Source organism: Pyrus communis, chromosome 14 (genome assembly GCF_041283825.1).
Source record: "Pyrus communis isolate YQ-2024b chromosome 14, ASM4128382v1, whole genome shotgun sequence".
In the NCBI taxonomy this organism is placed as follows: Eukaryota; Viridiplantae; Streptophyta; class Magnoliopsida; order Rosales; family Rosaceae; genus Pyrus; species Pyrus communis.
In genome coordinates, this window is record NC_142578.1 from 2,479,636 (window position 1) to 2,494,407 (window position 14,772).

A 14,772-nucleotide genomic window follows, 5' to 3' on the forward strand; every position below is an offset into this window, starting at 1 on the left:
TATAAGACGGGCCTTGGACCTCTTTGTTGTTTAACTTTCATTCAACTTTCCCTGATTTGTCTACGAGTTCGATACTAAATTATAATATCTAATGAATTTTGTGAGTCGGCCAAATCTTCTTCGACCTTCAATGTAAATGTTTCTGACTCATTTGAAATATTTTTAAATTAATTGAAAACATTTTTTGCGAAACTATTTTTAAATTTTTAAAACACTTGAGTTGAAATTGTTCCTGTAAGAAGGAATTAACGCTTATTTGCATATTTTAGTCCAAGCCCATGATCCAAATTTGGGCCGACCCGAAAAGCTTGATCCGAACGCCCGTTTAAAAACTTGCGCGAAGTCCGCCTCAAAAGCGCCAAAAATTCCAAAGAACAAAATTAAATTATTAAATTCCATTTTATCATTAATCAAAAGTCTTGATCAACTGTAGTAACAACCACACTAACCCATGGAAAACCCAATAAGCGTAAGCCACGTGGGAAAAAGACGCGGTCTTTTCGGTGCCAGAAAAAGGTACAACAAGTCGTTGAAAATGACGACTTCTTCATCTTCTTGGCCTCCATAGCTTCGGAGCTTTCGGGAGCTTGACCCCCACCTAAACCTCTCTGCACAAATCTCATATCTCTCCGTGCAGAGGGGAAACCTAAGAATTTATATACATATATATTTATATACAAATCGATTTATTGAAATTTTGTTGTTTTTTTATTAAATTTTTGTGAGATTAATTTGGTGGTGACGAGATGGGTTGCAATACAAGCAGAAACGTGGATTCGAAAGCAAGTCGGGCCGCCCGGTGGCGAACCACCGGCATTGTTGGCCTCCGTGATTCCAAATTGAAGGCAATTTCTCTCTCAATTTCTGCCTATATATATATATATATATATATATATATATGTGTGTGTGTGCGCGCGCGCGCGCGCGCGTATATTGGTTGTATTATTGGGATGCGTGCTTGAATTTGTGGTTTTTTTTTTTTTAATAATTGTTGTAATTTGAATAATTCGGTGTGAAATGTTGGGGAGGTGGGTGGAGTGAATTGATTAATTTTGATGAAGTTGCTTCATTTGATAATTTTCATTTTCCAATTGTGGTTTTGTGATTACAAATTTAATGCGGAAATTGCGATAAAGTTCAAATCTTTTTGTGTGGTGTGCTGTTGATTGAGGTGTTTCGAATATGTTCTTGTTCGAATGTTGATTGAAGTCGAAAGAGAGCTCCAAGTTTACATGGAGATGTTTTCTATTTGTGTTGTTGGTGTATTCAGTTGAAGTATCTGACATGGTTTCTCTTTAGTCTTTCGGTTTAGCGAGTCAGACAGTTATTTGACAATGTGATATATACTGCATCGCGCATAAACGCCTAGTTTCGGGTTCCATCTACGCATTTTAGACAATAAATACAAAGCAATGCAGAGCTGGTGCTTTGGCTCCTTTCATGTGTGTGCGTGTGTTTGATGCAATGTACTGATTGGTTACTTTCTCTGGAACAGACATTTCCAGATGAAGTTCTTGACCTGGACAGGTCCATACGTACTCTTGATCTAACACACAATAAAATAGGTAATATTCTCTTCTCCATGAGGCATGATTAAGAACTTTTACGATGCAGTCTTTTCTAGAAGGCATCTGATTTCCGCTTAACTGTCTTTAACAAAAAGCTTCAGAATTAACCTTAACGATAATGGTTTTTTTTCATGGCTTGGTGTCAAAGTTTTCGATATTTTCAGAACTTAGGCATACTTGAACATCTAGTTTACTTCTCTTATTCTGGGTGCAGTTGACATTCCTGTGGATATCAGCAAATTAGTAAACCTGCAGCGACTGGTAAGAATCATGTATTTTTGTCTTTTGTACATTTACTGTTTCTCTCATTCCTAAATTCATGCTCTACGAGCAATTTGTCGTATATAAATTTTTTAAGACTTCAACTTTTACCATCTCTATTGAACAGATAAGGATAAATAGATAGTGCACAAATTTTTTTGATGAAAATGGTGGTCCTTTTATTGAAGGTTACTATCCCGAGCTGACTGTTGGGTGGGATTCTGTGCTTTCAGATTTGTGAATGAACTGCATAGATTATTCGATTCAAAATATATGAAAATAAAAAGTTGTTTTTCCACAAGAAACCATTAAGCTTTTTATTTTATTTTTATAAACAAATAGCTAAACTAGTTTGCACGAATTAAGTAATCCCTACGCGAGCCAATTTGTTTAATATAAATGTACATTGTTCTATCATACATTCAGATGATCAGTTGACAGTTGAATTCCATTTGCTCTATTTTTCAGATATTAGCTCATAACCTCATTGACCGACTGCCAATAAATCTGGCAAAACTAGTGTCCTTAAAAGTTATGACACTCGATGGAAATCGAGTTACTACGTTGCCTGATGAATGTAATTTTCTTCTCTAAGTAAGATATTGTATGGGACCATTTTTTCTTCAACTGGATGGGACCGTTGTTTCTTTCAAATACTTCATCATGGGACATCTAACTAACAAGATGTACGTTTCCTATTTCTAGTGGGACAGTTGGTGAGACTTGAGCAGTTATCTATCTCCGGGAATTCATTAGAGTCTTTGCCTGAGACTATTGGAAGCTTGCGGAATGTAAGTGCTTTGAGATTTTCCACCTGATTGTCTGTTTTGCTTTATGTCTTAGTTAATTATCAATAGCATTTAGATTTTGGAATTTGGAATTAGCGAAAACATTGGAAAATGCATTAATGAGAATCTGAATTCCGCTTTTACAGTTTTTGAACATCAAACATTTAGCATTCCTTGTGAAAGTCCACGATCTAAAAATGGATTGTTTGATGCAGTTAAAGCTTTTAAATTTATCAAAGAACAAATTAAAGTCTCTTCCTGAATCCATCGGAAGTTGCTTCTCTCTGGAAGAATTACAAGCAAATGGTATGTAACCGATGTCTGTTTTATATGCGACTGTTTTCCTTCTCTATGTGGTTATATGGCTGTAAAGTTTATCATACCACTGACAGCTTTGTGATTCTGGATTGCTTTTCAGATAATTCAATTGAAGAACTTCCTGAATCAGTTTGCAACCTTACCCACGTAAAGTCACTTTGCTTGGACAATAATAGTGTGAAGCAGGTATAGTTTTTACTAATCACAAGTTTCGTTTGACTTTCTTAACTAATCAGAAGAATGACAGGTTGGAGTATTCCTTGTTTGACAGATACCCACTAATCTGTTGAAGGACTGTAAAGCGCTGCAGAATATTTCCCTTCATGGAAACCCTATTTCCATGGATCAGTTTCAGCAGGTATGCCACGTTTTTCCATATAGTGTTTTACTTCAATCCCGTTTTCTTCAGCAATATATTTGAACATTCGCCATGTGATAAAAATCTAGATGGAAGGATTCCAAGAGTTTGAAGCGAGGAGGAAGAAGAAGTTCGACAAACAAATTGACTCAAATGTGATGATCAGTTCGAAAGGCCTTGACGAGGGTGTTGATCTTTGAGCGTATGGCAATGACATTCCTGAAACAGTAAGTTCTGCTCCCAAATCTCAATGAATTTCTATTATTTATACGAGCAAAACGAGAGGAGTTATTTGTTGGGCGGGTTTAGATTCTTGGTTGTGGCCCTCTCATTACTGCTCTTCGGGTTTTGCTTACTATGCTGATTTTTTAAATAAAAATTGACACTTTTCAAATAAAATAAGCTTATTCAAGCTCAATTGCTCATCATTCCCCTCTACACATTAAGCTTTTACTGTCCTCATTATGTTGTTCATGTGATAGCTGTCCGCTATGCCTAATTGATGGGAAAAAACTACCTATCAGGTGCTATCTTAAAACAAATTTATCGTTTTGTGTTGAGAAACGAGATTTTCATGTCTGTTAATCTTCGACTTCCCCAACTTCGAGACCTCGTTTCATGTAGTTTTGCGTTTATAATTTTGCACGTCCATTCTACATATTTCATCTTGCTTACTATAACGACTTGCATTCAACTTTTAACCGATCGGATGACAGTTGCTAACGAGAGTCAAATCCATTCAAATGCGAATGCAGGGTGGTTTCTTTGCTGCTGTAAATTCGGATGAGCAATTCCTGTAGCTTCGGATGGACAACGTTGGGGCGACCTTGTTATTTATGATCACTCTTGTCAGATGCAAAATAAAACGTATCCAAACTTCGATTCCGTTGCGGTGTACACTTCGATACTATTTTCTTCAGTGCTTGACAGTCTTTGGCAGGTTTGTATATGAAGGGGTTTCGTTACACTTACACATTTGAACTGTAAAATGTTACATATGTTGATACAACATGGAAAAGTGAATATAATGAGAACATCGAATCCAATTTCTTTTTTATTTTTAATACATCGATATATTTACACTATTGATTCCATTTAATGAAAGTGTATTTTGATGAATCTAAATTTTTTTATTTTTTACTTTTTACAAATGATGGTGTTAGTAGGTTAAATTTTTAGGTGGGGATCGGTGATGATCAAATCTGCAACAAGAGTATATAGGCATCATGCTTTCCACTATTGCTGTAAAGCTCCATCTGCAAATTTACGAAAAAAAACTACCGGCAAATAGAAGCCTACATTTTAGGCAAAAATAGATAAAAACAAATTTGGTCTTTTGTTGGATTTTTGTTGAACAAAAAAACGAAAAAATAAGACAAATTTCATGTCTAACACATGGAGAACACAACGGATTGATGTGGAGCGCGATTGTTTGGCCCTATAGTTGGGATAACCTGCTCAAATATCATGAACAAAGTTGAGGTTTTACCATAAAACCAATTAGTTATATGGCTATTATCTCAACTTACTTATAAGTCAATGAAAGGTTCGTAGGATTCATTCTTAACAAAACCGCAAAAATCAAAAACTTGGTATCAATCTCACTACAATCATCCTAATATCATCATAAGTCGAACAAAGTGAAAACTGTGTGCCGTTAGACCAGCTAATCACGTGAACAAACCATGTTTGAACATTTGTGTGAATGGTGACATAAAATCCACAATTAATCAACTAGAATCTCAAACATAATCTTGTATTTAAATTTCAAGCGTCCCTTTTTTTTTTCTAAAAGACAAAATCACAACACATTCCTTACCATAATTGTATTAATTTAATTGAAAAGCAAAAGTTCTTGGGTCACTTTAAGAAATTGCATTCAAACCACCAATCAAATCCACCCAATTTTGCAACCCAAAAAAGTAAGAGACAAATCTCCAGCTTAGCTGTCCACATGCCACTTTCCTCTAACAACACGCCACGTGTCACTCACCCAGAGGCGGTTATAAAAATCCAGATCACCGCGCGACCCTTCATATACCTCATCCCTATCACTACTCCCTTCCAGCACTGCGAGGGTATTCTCCGTAATTACGATCCCATACTTGTCTCTTTTCGGTATTTCCTTTCTCGGACAAGCCACTTACAAAAAAGCCGAACCCTACGTCGCCCCTTTTCTTCAATCGCCGCCTCTTTTGTCGATCTCGATCATTTCTTCGCCTCGATTCCATCTCCGTTTTTTGTCCCGATCCTGAAATTGATTTCAGATTCGATCAATTCGTCCTCTCGGCTCTCGATCGATCCCAGTTTTGTCTTCAGCCGTGTTCCCAATCCGATTCTAGGGTTAGGGTTTCAGAAAATATTCGATCTTCTTCTTCGTTTGTAGATCTGACAAAACGTTTATCGGATTAGCAATTTTTTCGCCTTCCGCTGTAAATTTCTTCCGATTTTGTAAATTATTTTGAATTCTTTTCGCGTTTAGGTTTTTTTGATTTCTGGGTTTTGATCCGTATATCTACAAACCTTTGAGGTTCCTTTATAGCTCATCAGCTGTATTTGTTGGTAGATCTGGGTACAATTTCTGGGATTTCGTACAGAATTCAAGATCTAGGGTTAGGGTCTTCAATAATTTGGGGCTTTTCGTGGTTTAGTTAAATTAGGTAGGGGAAGAGTCAGGTTGATTCGATTAAGCTCGGTTTTTCCCTTTGGGTGCGTCAAATCAAAAGCTCCTATCTTCCAATTCAGCGATCTGCTTCATATCTCGAAGACTTTTTTCTGAGGTATAAACCGAGTTCTTTTGTTTATTTATGATGAAATTATTAGTGTTTGCATGCTAAATAAATTAAAAAGTTCATTTTTTCTTGCTCAATTTTGTGATGTGATATGGGCACCCTGTTTTTTCGCAAAAAGGGGCACCCTTTGATTAGAAATAAAGCAGCAGGTCATATTTACTAAATTGCCCTCCTTTACTATCAGTGATGTTTCTTTTATGTGGAGGGTCTTTACATAATTGGTCCCACGACGCCCTTTAAGGATATCAATTATAGTTGTAATTTTCTTATGGAAAGTCAAAATTTGGTGGACTTGTAGTCATATGGTGTAACGTTGTCACATTAAGACATTAACTGACAGAGGGAACTATAGTGTCATTGTTTGGGAAATAAATGACTTTCAGAAGTAACCATTTTTAGCTGGAAATGTCCGTGTTTGAGGTATCTGTTTGTGTTTGCTTTGTTTCGGAAGTGCTTAATTTAGTTGCTTTAAACTGTTAAAGATGCGTTTATGTGAGTCGAAGCAAGTTGATATGACATGAACTTGTGGATGAGGTCCTGCTTATTTTCATTGTAATGAAACTTGTGTTGTGGTGCACCGCCTCTGCTATCCGAGTGATAGAATCATGGAATTGTTGGAAGACCATTTGTGCTTGATTAATTTTAGGTGTATATCTGTATAAAAATGTCTCCTGGTGCTTCCCTCTGGATACGTAGAAGCGTAGGTGTAAAATGCTTTTAGGCATTTCTTTTGCATTTTATGATTTGATCTAAGCGTTTGTTATTTCTTTTGTGCAGTTTAATATGGTGCAGAAACGATCACTTGATGATGAGGAAATATTTGTTTCTTTCAAGCACCCAAGACAAGTGGGACATAATAAAGAGCTGGTTTCTTTCTCAGAATCTGTTTTTCCTGGAGATGTTTCCGAGGAACCAGAGACTTTAGGTGAGGGTCTGTGATTTCTAAAAAGTATTATGTGGAACCTCTGGAAGAGGGATAAAATTGTTTGCATGTTTTCTCGTTTGTGTATGTGTAGGATGGTCTGAATGTGTGTTTCTGAGTCCACCTTGTCCAGCCCTGTCAATGTTCTTGACTTTTTCTAATTCGACGGATTTTTAAATGTCAAACTCAGTCAAATCATTTTTCACTTCGCTCTCAATTTTGTCCATAACTAATTTGGTCACATTAAAACAGCCTAATGCGATTCTGCTGTTTCCCGTTTACTTTTTGGTTTGAACTCTTGAAAAAAGTTTGATGTTTGATTGGTAGAGAATGGATGTGCAAAGGACAAAAATAGAAGTGAAGAGGAGATTTCTGATGACAAATTTTCTGGTCTTCCAAAAGGCAGTGAGGATGTTGAAACCAGTGCATCTAGAAGCTTTACCATATCCTCATGGGCCACTAGCAGCACTAGTGGAGAAGATTCTCTGTTTGAAGCATTATTTCATGGGTCCTTTTTCCCTGAGTACTTCAATCATGAACGTTCAATAAGGACCTTGACTCAATTTGAGGATATTTATTCTGTTCTTTTGGATCACCCTCCTCGGAAGTCTGCCTCCATTGGACCAGAGCATCAAGCTGATGTTCCACTGTGGGGTGCACAAGGAGCCCATAATAATTTTGACCTTGAGGATGAGAAACGACTAATGGGGACTTGTGTAATTCCAATGCCTGATTCTGATACTGAGTTATTTACCGACACGGTTTGCATAGTTGGAAAGGGCAGAATTGATTGCAGCTGTGAAGATGGAGAGTCTGTTAGATGTGTCAGGCAGCACATTTTGGAAGCAAGAGAGAGACTTGTAAAGACCATCGGGCCAAAGAGATTTGAGGAGCTAGGATTTAATGACATGGGAGAGCAAGTGGCACAAACTTGGAGTGAAGAGGAGGAACAACTATTCCACCGGGTTGTCTTCTCAACTCCAACATCTTTGGGCAAGAATTTCTGGGACAAACTTTCAACTGTCTTCCCCTCCAGGACGAAAAAGGAGATTGTCAGTTACTATTTCAATGTCTTTATGCTTAGGAAGAGGGCGGAGCAGAACAGGTATGACCCAATGAATATTGATAGTGACAATGATGAATGGCAGGGGAGTAATGATTACGGTGACAATCAACCATCTGTGACAGAGGATGAGGACTCGGTGGTTGAGTCTCCTGAAGGTAGACGTGTTCCTGGTTATAATCGAAATTGGAAGGATGATTTGGAAGTGTTCGATGAGGACGATACGGATGAAACTTGTGATGATAATGTTGATGTGGATATGTTTGGGCGGGGACCTGAGCAAATTTTAGATAGATGCTACGGGTTGGTTGACAACTGCAGTTCCTGTCCCATACCTCAGCTTCAGGATAAGATTTCCTGGGATGAAAAGGTAGATCAAGAAGTCCAAGATGATTCATGCACGTCCGTTGATGCAGCCGTGGCTGCTTCGCAAGAGAGTCAGCGGAAGCCTGAGGACGGGAATCATTGGTCGGGTAGTTTTAACCGCGGTGACCATGAATATGTCTTGGAGCCTTGTGATGCCAAAATCTGGGATGCTGGGTATATGACCTTCCCCAAAAACAAGGTTGACTTCTTGCCAACTAGCAACATGATTGAAGAGGTTTTCGGGAAAGAATCATGGAATTACAAAGCAAGGGACGGCAAAAACTTGGGCTAGCGTTGCATGTCCTTCGCCGAGATGGTCTCCGGAAATGTTCATATTCAAGAGGTCCACCTGAAAGTTTTTCCTCCGAAACAGTTTTACTAGAGTCGAGATTTCCTTGTGTACATTAGATTTCTTGGGAGATGGAAGCTCGCTGTCCCTGTAACATAGTGTAAGGTGATTTGTTGTTTAGGTCTCTCTTTTATTAGCTGGTGTGGAAATGGAAAATTCCCTTCATACCTTTAGAAGGAGATCTCGAGTCGTCATCTTTGTAGGGTTGTCCTGAAAACATACCGATAATGTAAGCGTAACGGTCATCATCATAGTAAGATACCGCGATGTAATTTTGAATTATCTTCCTAATGAAAAGTCACCGAGCATTTTATCCCTCATTGTTCATTGTAATCTTGTATTGTTATGAAGATGAAATGCAACTTAAAGCGGGAGTTTAGGTCAGTCGGTTAAGGCAGTGTATTGATCTTGTTTTGTCCGAATTCAAAACCTACTCTACGACGACATATGAGTGGTTTGTAACTCTATAACACGGTCTGAAAAAGAGTTGATGACTGCTGAGGTGTGAGTGCAGCACCACGGTGCTGCACTATGGAAGAGGAAGATGTTCTCTAACAAAAGCATAGAATGTTTCACTTTCTTGTGCTAATTATTTGAAAATTTGACTACTCCATAACCATCTAACAGCTGATTATCGACCGCAAATACTGTCGGTATTTAGAAATTCTTTGTGCAAGACAGCTGACGTTTCTTTTGACAAAAGACGGATTTTGTTTTGACAACACCCTGAATCCAGATCAATTTATGGTGGAATGGAAAGTGGAACGGAAAGCAATTTTTGTCAAAAAGTAACAGCAAAGCTATTGTGTCTTTTTATATGAGTTTAATCTATGATTCCATCACCCAAATGGCTTTTGGATAAGGGGGGGGAATATGCAGTGCAGCAGCTAAATACTATGCAGTACACTAAACCAGTAGACCGCTTGCTTAGTGAGCTGAAAAGCAACGAATAAACAAGGTTAAGAACTTAAAAGACTGATTAAGTGCTAAATCCAAAGCAGATGCCTCTTCCAACCAGAATAGTTAGCCAAGCAAGAGGAGGTCTCACATGATGATTTTAAAATGACGTTAACACGGAGAGAGATTAAACTAAGCACATAATGGGTTAGTCATAACTAAATATCGAACTCAATACAATAATTATTGTTATTAATGTGAGTTGAATTTGAAAAAAATATCAATAAACTGTAATTAGTTTGTATGTTCTCTTTCTTTTTGAAGTCAAATATATTGACTCGTTTGAGTATCCCCTAAGCATTGCTGGTGAGTGCTTGCTCAGTAACACATGCAGCATTATTACTTTTGAAGAAACACATGCATCTTTATGATTCGTCCATAAATTTATTTTTATATATATATATATATATATAGAGAGAGAGAGAGAGAGAGAGAGAGAGAGAGAGAGAGAGAAGCTAGGGGATTTTGTAGTTGCTTCATGATATACAATCACACAGTGGCATAGGCAAAATTTTAGCTCTAAAACGCTCTTTTGATTTTTGTAAAAATCGTTCTAACGTGTGGTGAGTAATCGATCAATATTGTTTGAGTCTGGTATGGTGTTCTCCTCAAAGCTTACAAGCAACAGATTGCCTATATTTCATAAGAGCCACAAATTTCAAATCAAACTTGACGAAACAAATTGAAGTAAAAAAAATATCGGATTGAGGCTCTGAGCCTATGGAAAACCTTGAATATCATAAACATAATACTAAACTTTTCTGCGTGAAAAAAAAAATTCCTAATAGACTTGGGACTATCCTAATCTCTTTATGACTCTGCCTCTACACTCACGCATTCATATATCACTACATAAATATATAAGGAAAAAAATTAAAACAAATCTGATTGAGATTGCGAAGCTTTTTCTGTTGATGCACTGAATTTTTAGTTATTTTGTAATTGTGAAGCCGATTAGCAGTTACTAATTATGATTAATCAATAGCAGCATTCGAGTAAAAAATCCCCAACTGCCAAGACTACTAGCTTAATTATGACTTAATTAAAGCTTAAGATATGCTTAATTATAGTTCGGGCAACTTTTTGATGATTTTATATTTTTTGATCACTAGTATCAAATAGGTGTCGGCCTGGTTGTCACATGTTTGCTTCATGCAGGGAAAGATATCATGTTCATTACGCCTCCCAACCAACTCATTTTATCTTATTTTCTCATAATAAAAAATCAGAATATGCATACAACATATATACATACATATGGATACAAGGACGGATGAATATTGGGACCAAGGTGGTCTTAGACTTTCAGGATCATTCGAAGTTTAGAAAATATACATGTGAAGGTTTTTTGAGGACATTTGAATGTTTGATACGGATCCTTTTTGTACTTACCCAGTGTTTGATGTAATGACTGCTAATCATATCTCAACAAGTTGGGTCGACAACACTCGACAAATTCTTTCTATATCACTTATAATTGCTTCGTGTATGTCGATATCGGTTGACTTATGCGCAATATGATTTGGCTGCCGACAACAAGCACACTAAGTGTTCAACAAAATACATCTGTGAATAAACTATATTTGTTTGCACGCTTCGCTCTTTGTTTCTATTTAACTTGCATTTTAACACTCGAAACTCTCAAAGTTTGAATTCTGAATCCACCACTATATATGCATCATTTATTTCTAATACCTCTTACTTCTAATCCTTTTTATTTTAGAGAATCGAACGCTAAACTTATCGCAATTCTAACTATGTTCATGTTTTTTTATTGTAAACAAGTTTGAGGTCGTCCAGTTCTGGTTCATGCGAGTTGTTGTGATGAATGATTCAGCACTTTCTAATTTAATTTAGCATAAAGAGTTAATTGTAATAACGGATTTTGAACTATATCTATCCCGAGTTGCATTTTCGTCCTTAGGCTGCTATCTATGAGAGATTTTTCAATGTGATTGAAACACGAGATGATACATCACGTGTCACTATACAAATGGTGAGATATATGTATTAAAAAGTTAATAACTTAAATATTAAAAAAATTCATCATTTATATAAAAACACGTGATGTACCACTTATATTTCGATTACAATAAAAAAATCTCGTTGTCTAGCTACAAATATTTGTCAATCATATATGTGGAGTCCATGTGGATAAAGTGGGCAGTTCAACAACTAGTGGCAACCGGACATAGATTACAAGTCTCCTTGGAGCAAAAATCAAAGTGTGGCTGCCAGAAAATCAATTGCTTTCTGCAACTCATGCACTTTTCTAGCATAATCCATCAAAAGTCGAAACGCATAACCACAATAGCAGCATGTCATGTTTAATTTATTAGGTAAGGTAGACTGGAATGCTAAAGCATTGCAACATCCACTTAGCTAGCTGTTGGGTTGATACGACCAAATTTCATAACTAGGTTAAAGTGCCAAATTAAGTAGAGTCATAAAGAAAAACTTGTGTATGGACATTCCGACCACATGCTTTTCGTAAAATAGCTATTATAAAAGCATGAGATCCTCTGTATTTTAGTCTAATTCAACTCCATGATGTTTCACCTGGCGTGAGAACTGGCCTAGACTGACGGTCCCGCAAAAGTTTTCCTTTGAGTCACAATGGTTTAAAAAAGTTCGTGTTGGATGTTGAGGAAATAGGGGAACGAAGTAAGGAAGCTTCGGAAAAGCATTAAGAGCCAAATCGGGCATCTTCTTATCTTATTACTCTTACAGTTAACACATTACAAGGCATGGCAGGAAGGAGTGGACTGTGGCCATTCTTTCATTTGAAGTGATCATGCTAGTCGATTTGAGCATCACTTATGGAGGGCCATCTCTCTTGACTCTCAAGTGAAGTTTTTTGTGGGCTACCATACATATCTCACATACATCTTTACGCATACATGTATGTACTTGAGTATGTATACGATCTCTCCTGATCACAACAACATCAGGCATATCAACAATTCGGACCTTGGCCACCGCCACAACTTGCGTAGGACATGCGCATAAGCTGCATGTAAAAGAAACATTAAGATCTTCCTACTTGCTCGTATGTACGTATAATATGACATCTCGTTGGTTGATTAAAAGACAACAGAAGAAGAGAAAAGAAATGTAGGGTTTTACAGCTAAACATTGTACTAAACTAGTAATTAAAGAGCCGGCAAGAAGGGCACAAAAGAAGGGAAGTTATGCAGTTAAGTGTGGTTAAGGGTTTGCTAATAAGACATTCTTGTTACGATTAGAGCAATGAAAGCCGGCAGCAGGCTACTCCACCACCAATAAAGAGGCCGGCCAACACCGGTGGTTTGGCCATGCTAGCTGCCCTATTTCTGACCTTGGTGTATGGCTGCACCTACAATCCAGACTTGCAGCATGTACAACTTACTTGTATCATTAAGTTAGTATTTTTTTTTTAACTAATTAATCAAGAAGATCTATATGTCTGTTAATTATCAAAACTATGGCCCCTAAGCTAGCTACTTCTGTTTAATTAAACCCTATATTTTAGGAATGATCGTTTCTTTCTAATTGACGGGACAAGATGATTGGAACATGCGATGTTTTTTGACACTCACAAGAGAGATACCATTAAATTAAAAACTAGTTGGTTAGGTTAGTGTCTACATCGTACATTATTTGATATTATATGTTCGATTCTTCTAATAGTGTACATTTTCACAGACCCCAATAGCCTATTAATTTGACCTCTATGTAGAAGTAAGGAACTGGATCCTCTCCTGAGCTCAAGAGTGGGATCCTCCTCAGCAGTCCATTCAGACCATTAAAATTTGATCCAAAGACTCTAAATAAGAGACTCCTCTAAAAGTTATAATAATTGCAGCCGTTAAATCAAATTTGAACGGTCCGGATGGACTGCTCATGAGGATCCCCATCCTGAGCTCAGGAGAGGATCCAATTCCTAGAAGTAATATATATTTTGATCAAGCGGCTTGTGAGCAGTACATCCAAATATATCCACTGCAAAAAAAAAAAAAAAAACAAACAAAAAAAAAAAAAAAAATCTTCCTTGAAAATGAATCAACCGGTGGCAAAGTCATAGCAATCAATCTTTTCGGGATTAAGAAGACTCGTAGAGGCATTTCAGCCTCTTACTGATACCATCGTGTAATTCAAAAGTGCCATGAATCGAACCCAAGATGACTCATGTAAAATACAGACCTAGAATGTGCCCCAACCACAGAAGCACCCCGTATTGGTTATCCACTTAATTAGGATTCATAAAAAGGATAAACTATATATATTGGTACTGGAAAACAATATAAGACCATCTCCAAAGGAGATGTCAAATATGTCAAATAGGATTAAAATACATTTAAGTGTTCTCCAATGGATATGTCATATATGATGTGGCATGTGAGTCATTTGACTTTTTACTTTATAGCTGCTCCCATTCTTTATACTTAATTTTTCCTTTTTTTTAGATAGTGTTGCAAATTCACTACATGTATCAAATGTATGGAAAAAATATATATTTTCCCAATTAATTAATGAATTTCCATTAAAAAGTTTATCTGCCAGATTTGTATATCAGTATTACAACTTATAATCTACTATATAGATGAAAATATTGATGGGTTTTTTGCATGCCAGATATGCTTGTGGTGCAAGTTATATGGTAAAATATAATGAGAAATAACTTATCAGAGATCATGGTTTACCATACTCTTGTGGTTATCCAGAAATTTCAAAGGTTACCTACCAAAATATAATTTTCTGCATCCATGCATGGTAAGGTTAATTAAGGTTAATCATTTGATCATTTTTGACCGTTGGAGTAAAGTTGGTTTTTAATAATTAAGGACTATCGTGTAGGATTCATTATCATAGGGGAATTCGACGTAAGAACGAAATGTCTCTTTAAGCTACCTAACGCCATCTCCCTTCTTCTCTATCCGGACTTAGGATCGATAGTGTAAGATAAACTTACACATGCAGAGTTTTAGACTATCCGACTGTATTATTGATATTATTAATTTGATTTTATAGTTGTCGATACTTGGCCGATC

General features: G+C 36.8%; 2 protein-coding genes across 3 annotated transcripts; both read left to right on the plus strand.

Moving 5' to 3' along the window:
* The first annotated feature begins 514 nt into the window (after positions 1–514).
* On the plus strand, positions 515–4,412 carry LOC137713505 (Leucine-rich repeat (LRR) family protein). Of its 2 annotated transcripts, none has more exons than XM_068452807.2 (10): positions 515–845; positions 1,496–1,565; positions 1,783–1,829; positions 2,298–2,406; positions 2,535–2,620; positions 2,833–2,923; positions 3,036–3,121; positions 3,207–3,293; positions 3,383–3,520; positions 4,049–4,412. In XM_068452807.2, exons 1-9 carry the CDS (start codon positions 747–749, stop codon positions 3,491–3,493), a joined length of 786 nt encoding a protein of 261 aa, XP_068308908.2. In that variant the 5' UTR covers positions 515–746; the 3' UTR covers positions 3,494–3,520; positions 4,049–4,412. The 2 variants fall into 2 exon arrangements, with proteins under 2 accessions (XP_068308908.2, XP_088539808.1); XM_088683682.1 differs by having other exon boundaries at positions 611–845; positions 4,003–4,094.
* Positions 4,413–5,330: 918 nt separating this feature from the next.
* LOC137712730 (uncharacterized) lies at positions 5,331–9,105 on the plus strand. The gene is made up of 3 exons (XM_068451873.2): positions 5,331–6,073; positions 6,863–7,010; positions 7,335–9,105. The coding sequence occupies exons 2-3, from the start codon at positions 6,869–6,871 to the stop codon at positions 8,726–8,728; spliced, it is 1,536 nt and encodes a 511-aa protein (XP_068307974.2). The 5' UTR covers positions 5,331–6,073; positions 6,863–6,868; the 3' UTR covers positions 8,729–9,105.
* Positions 9,106–14,772: the final 5,667 nt, after the last annotated feature.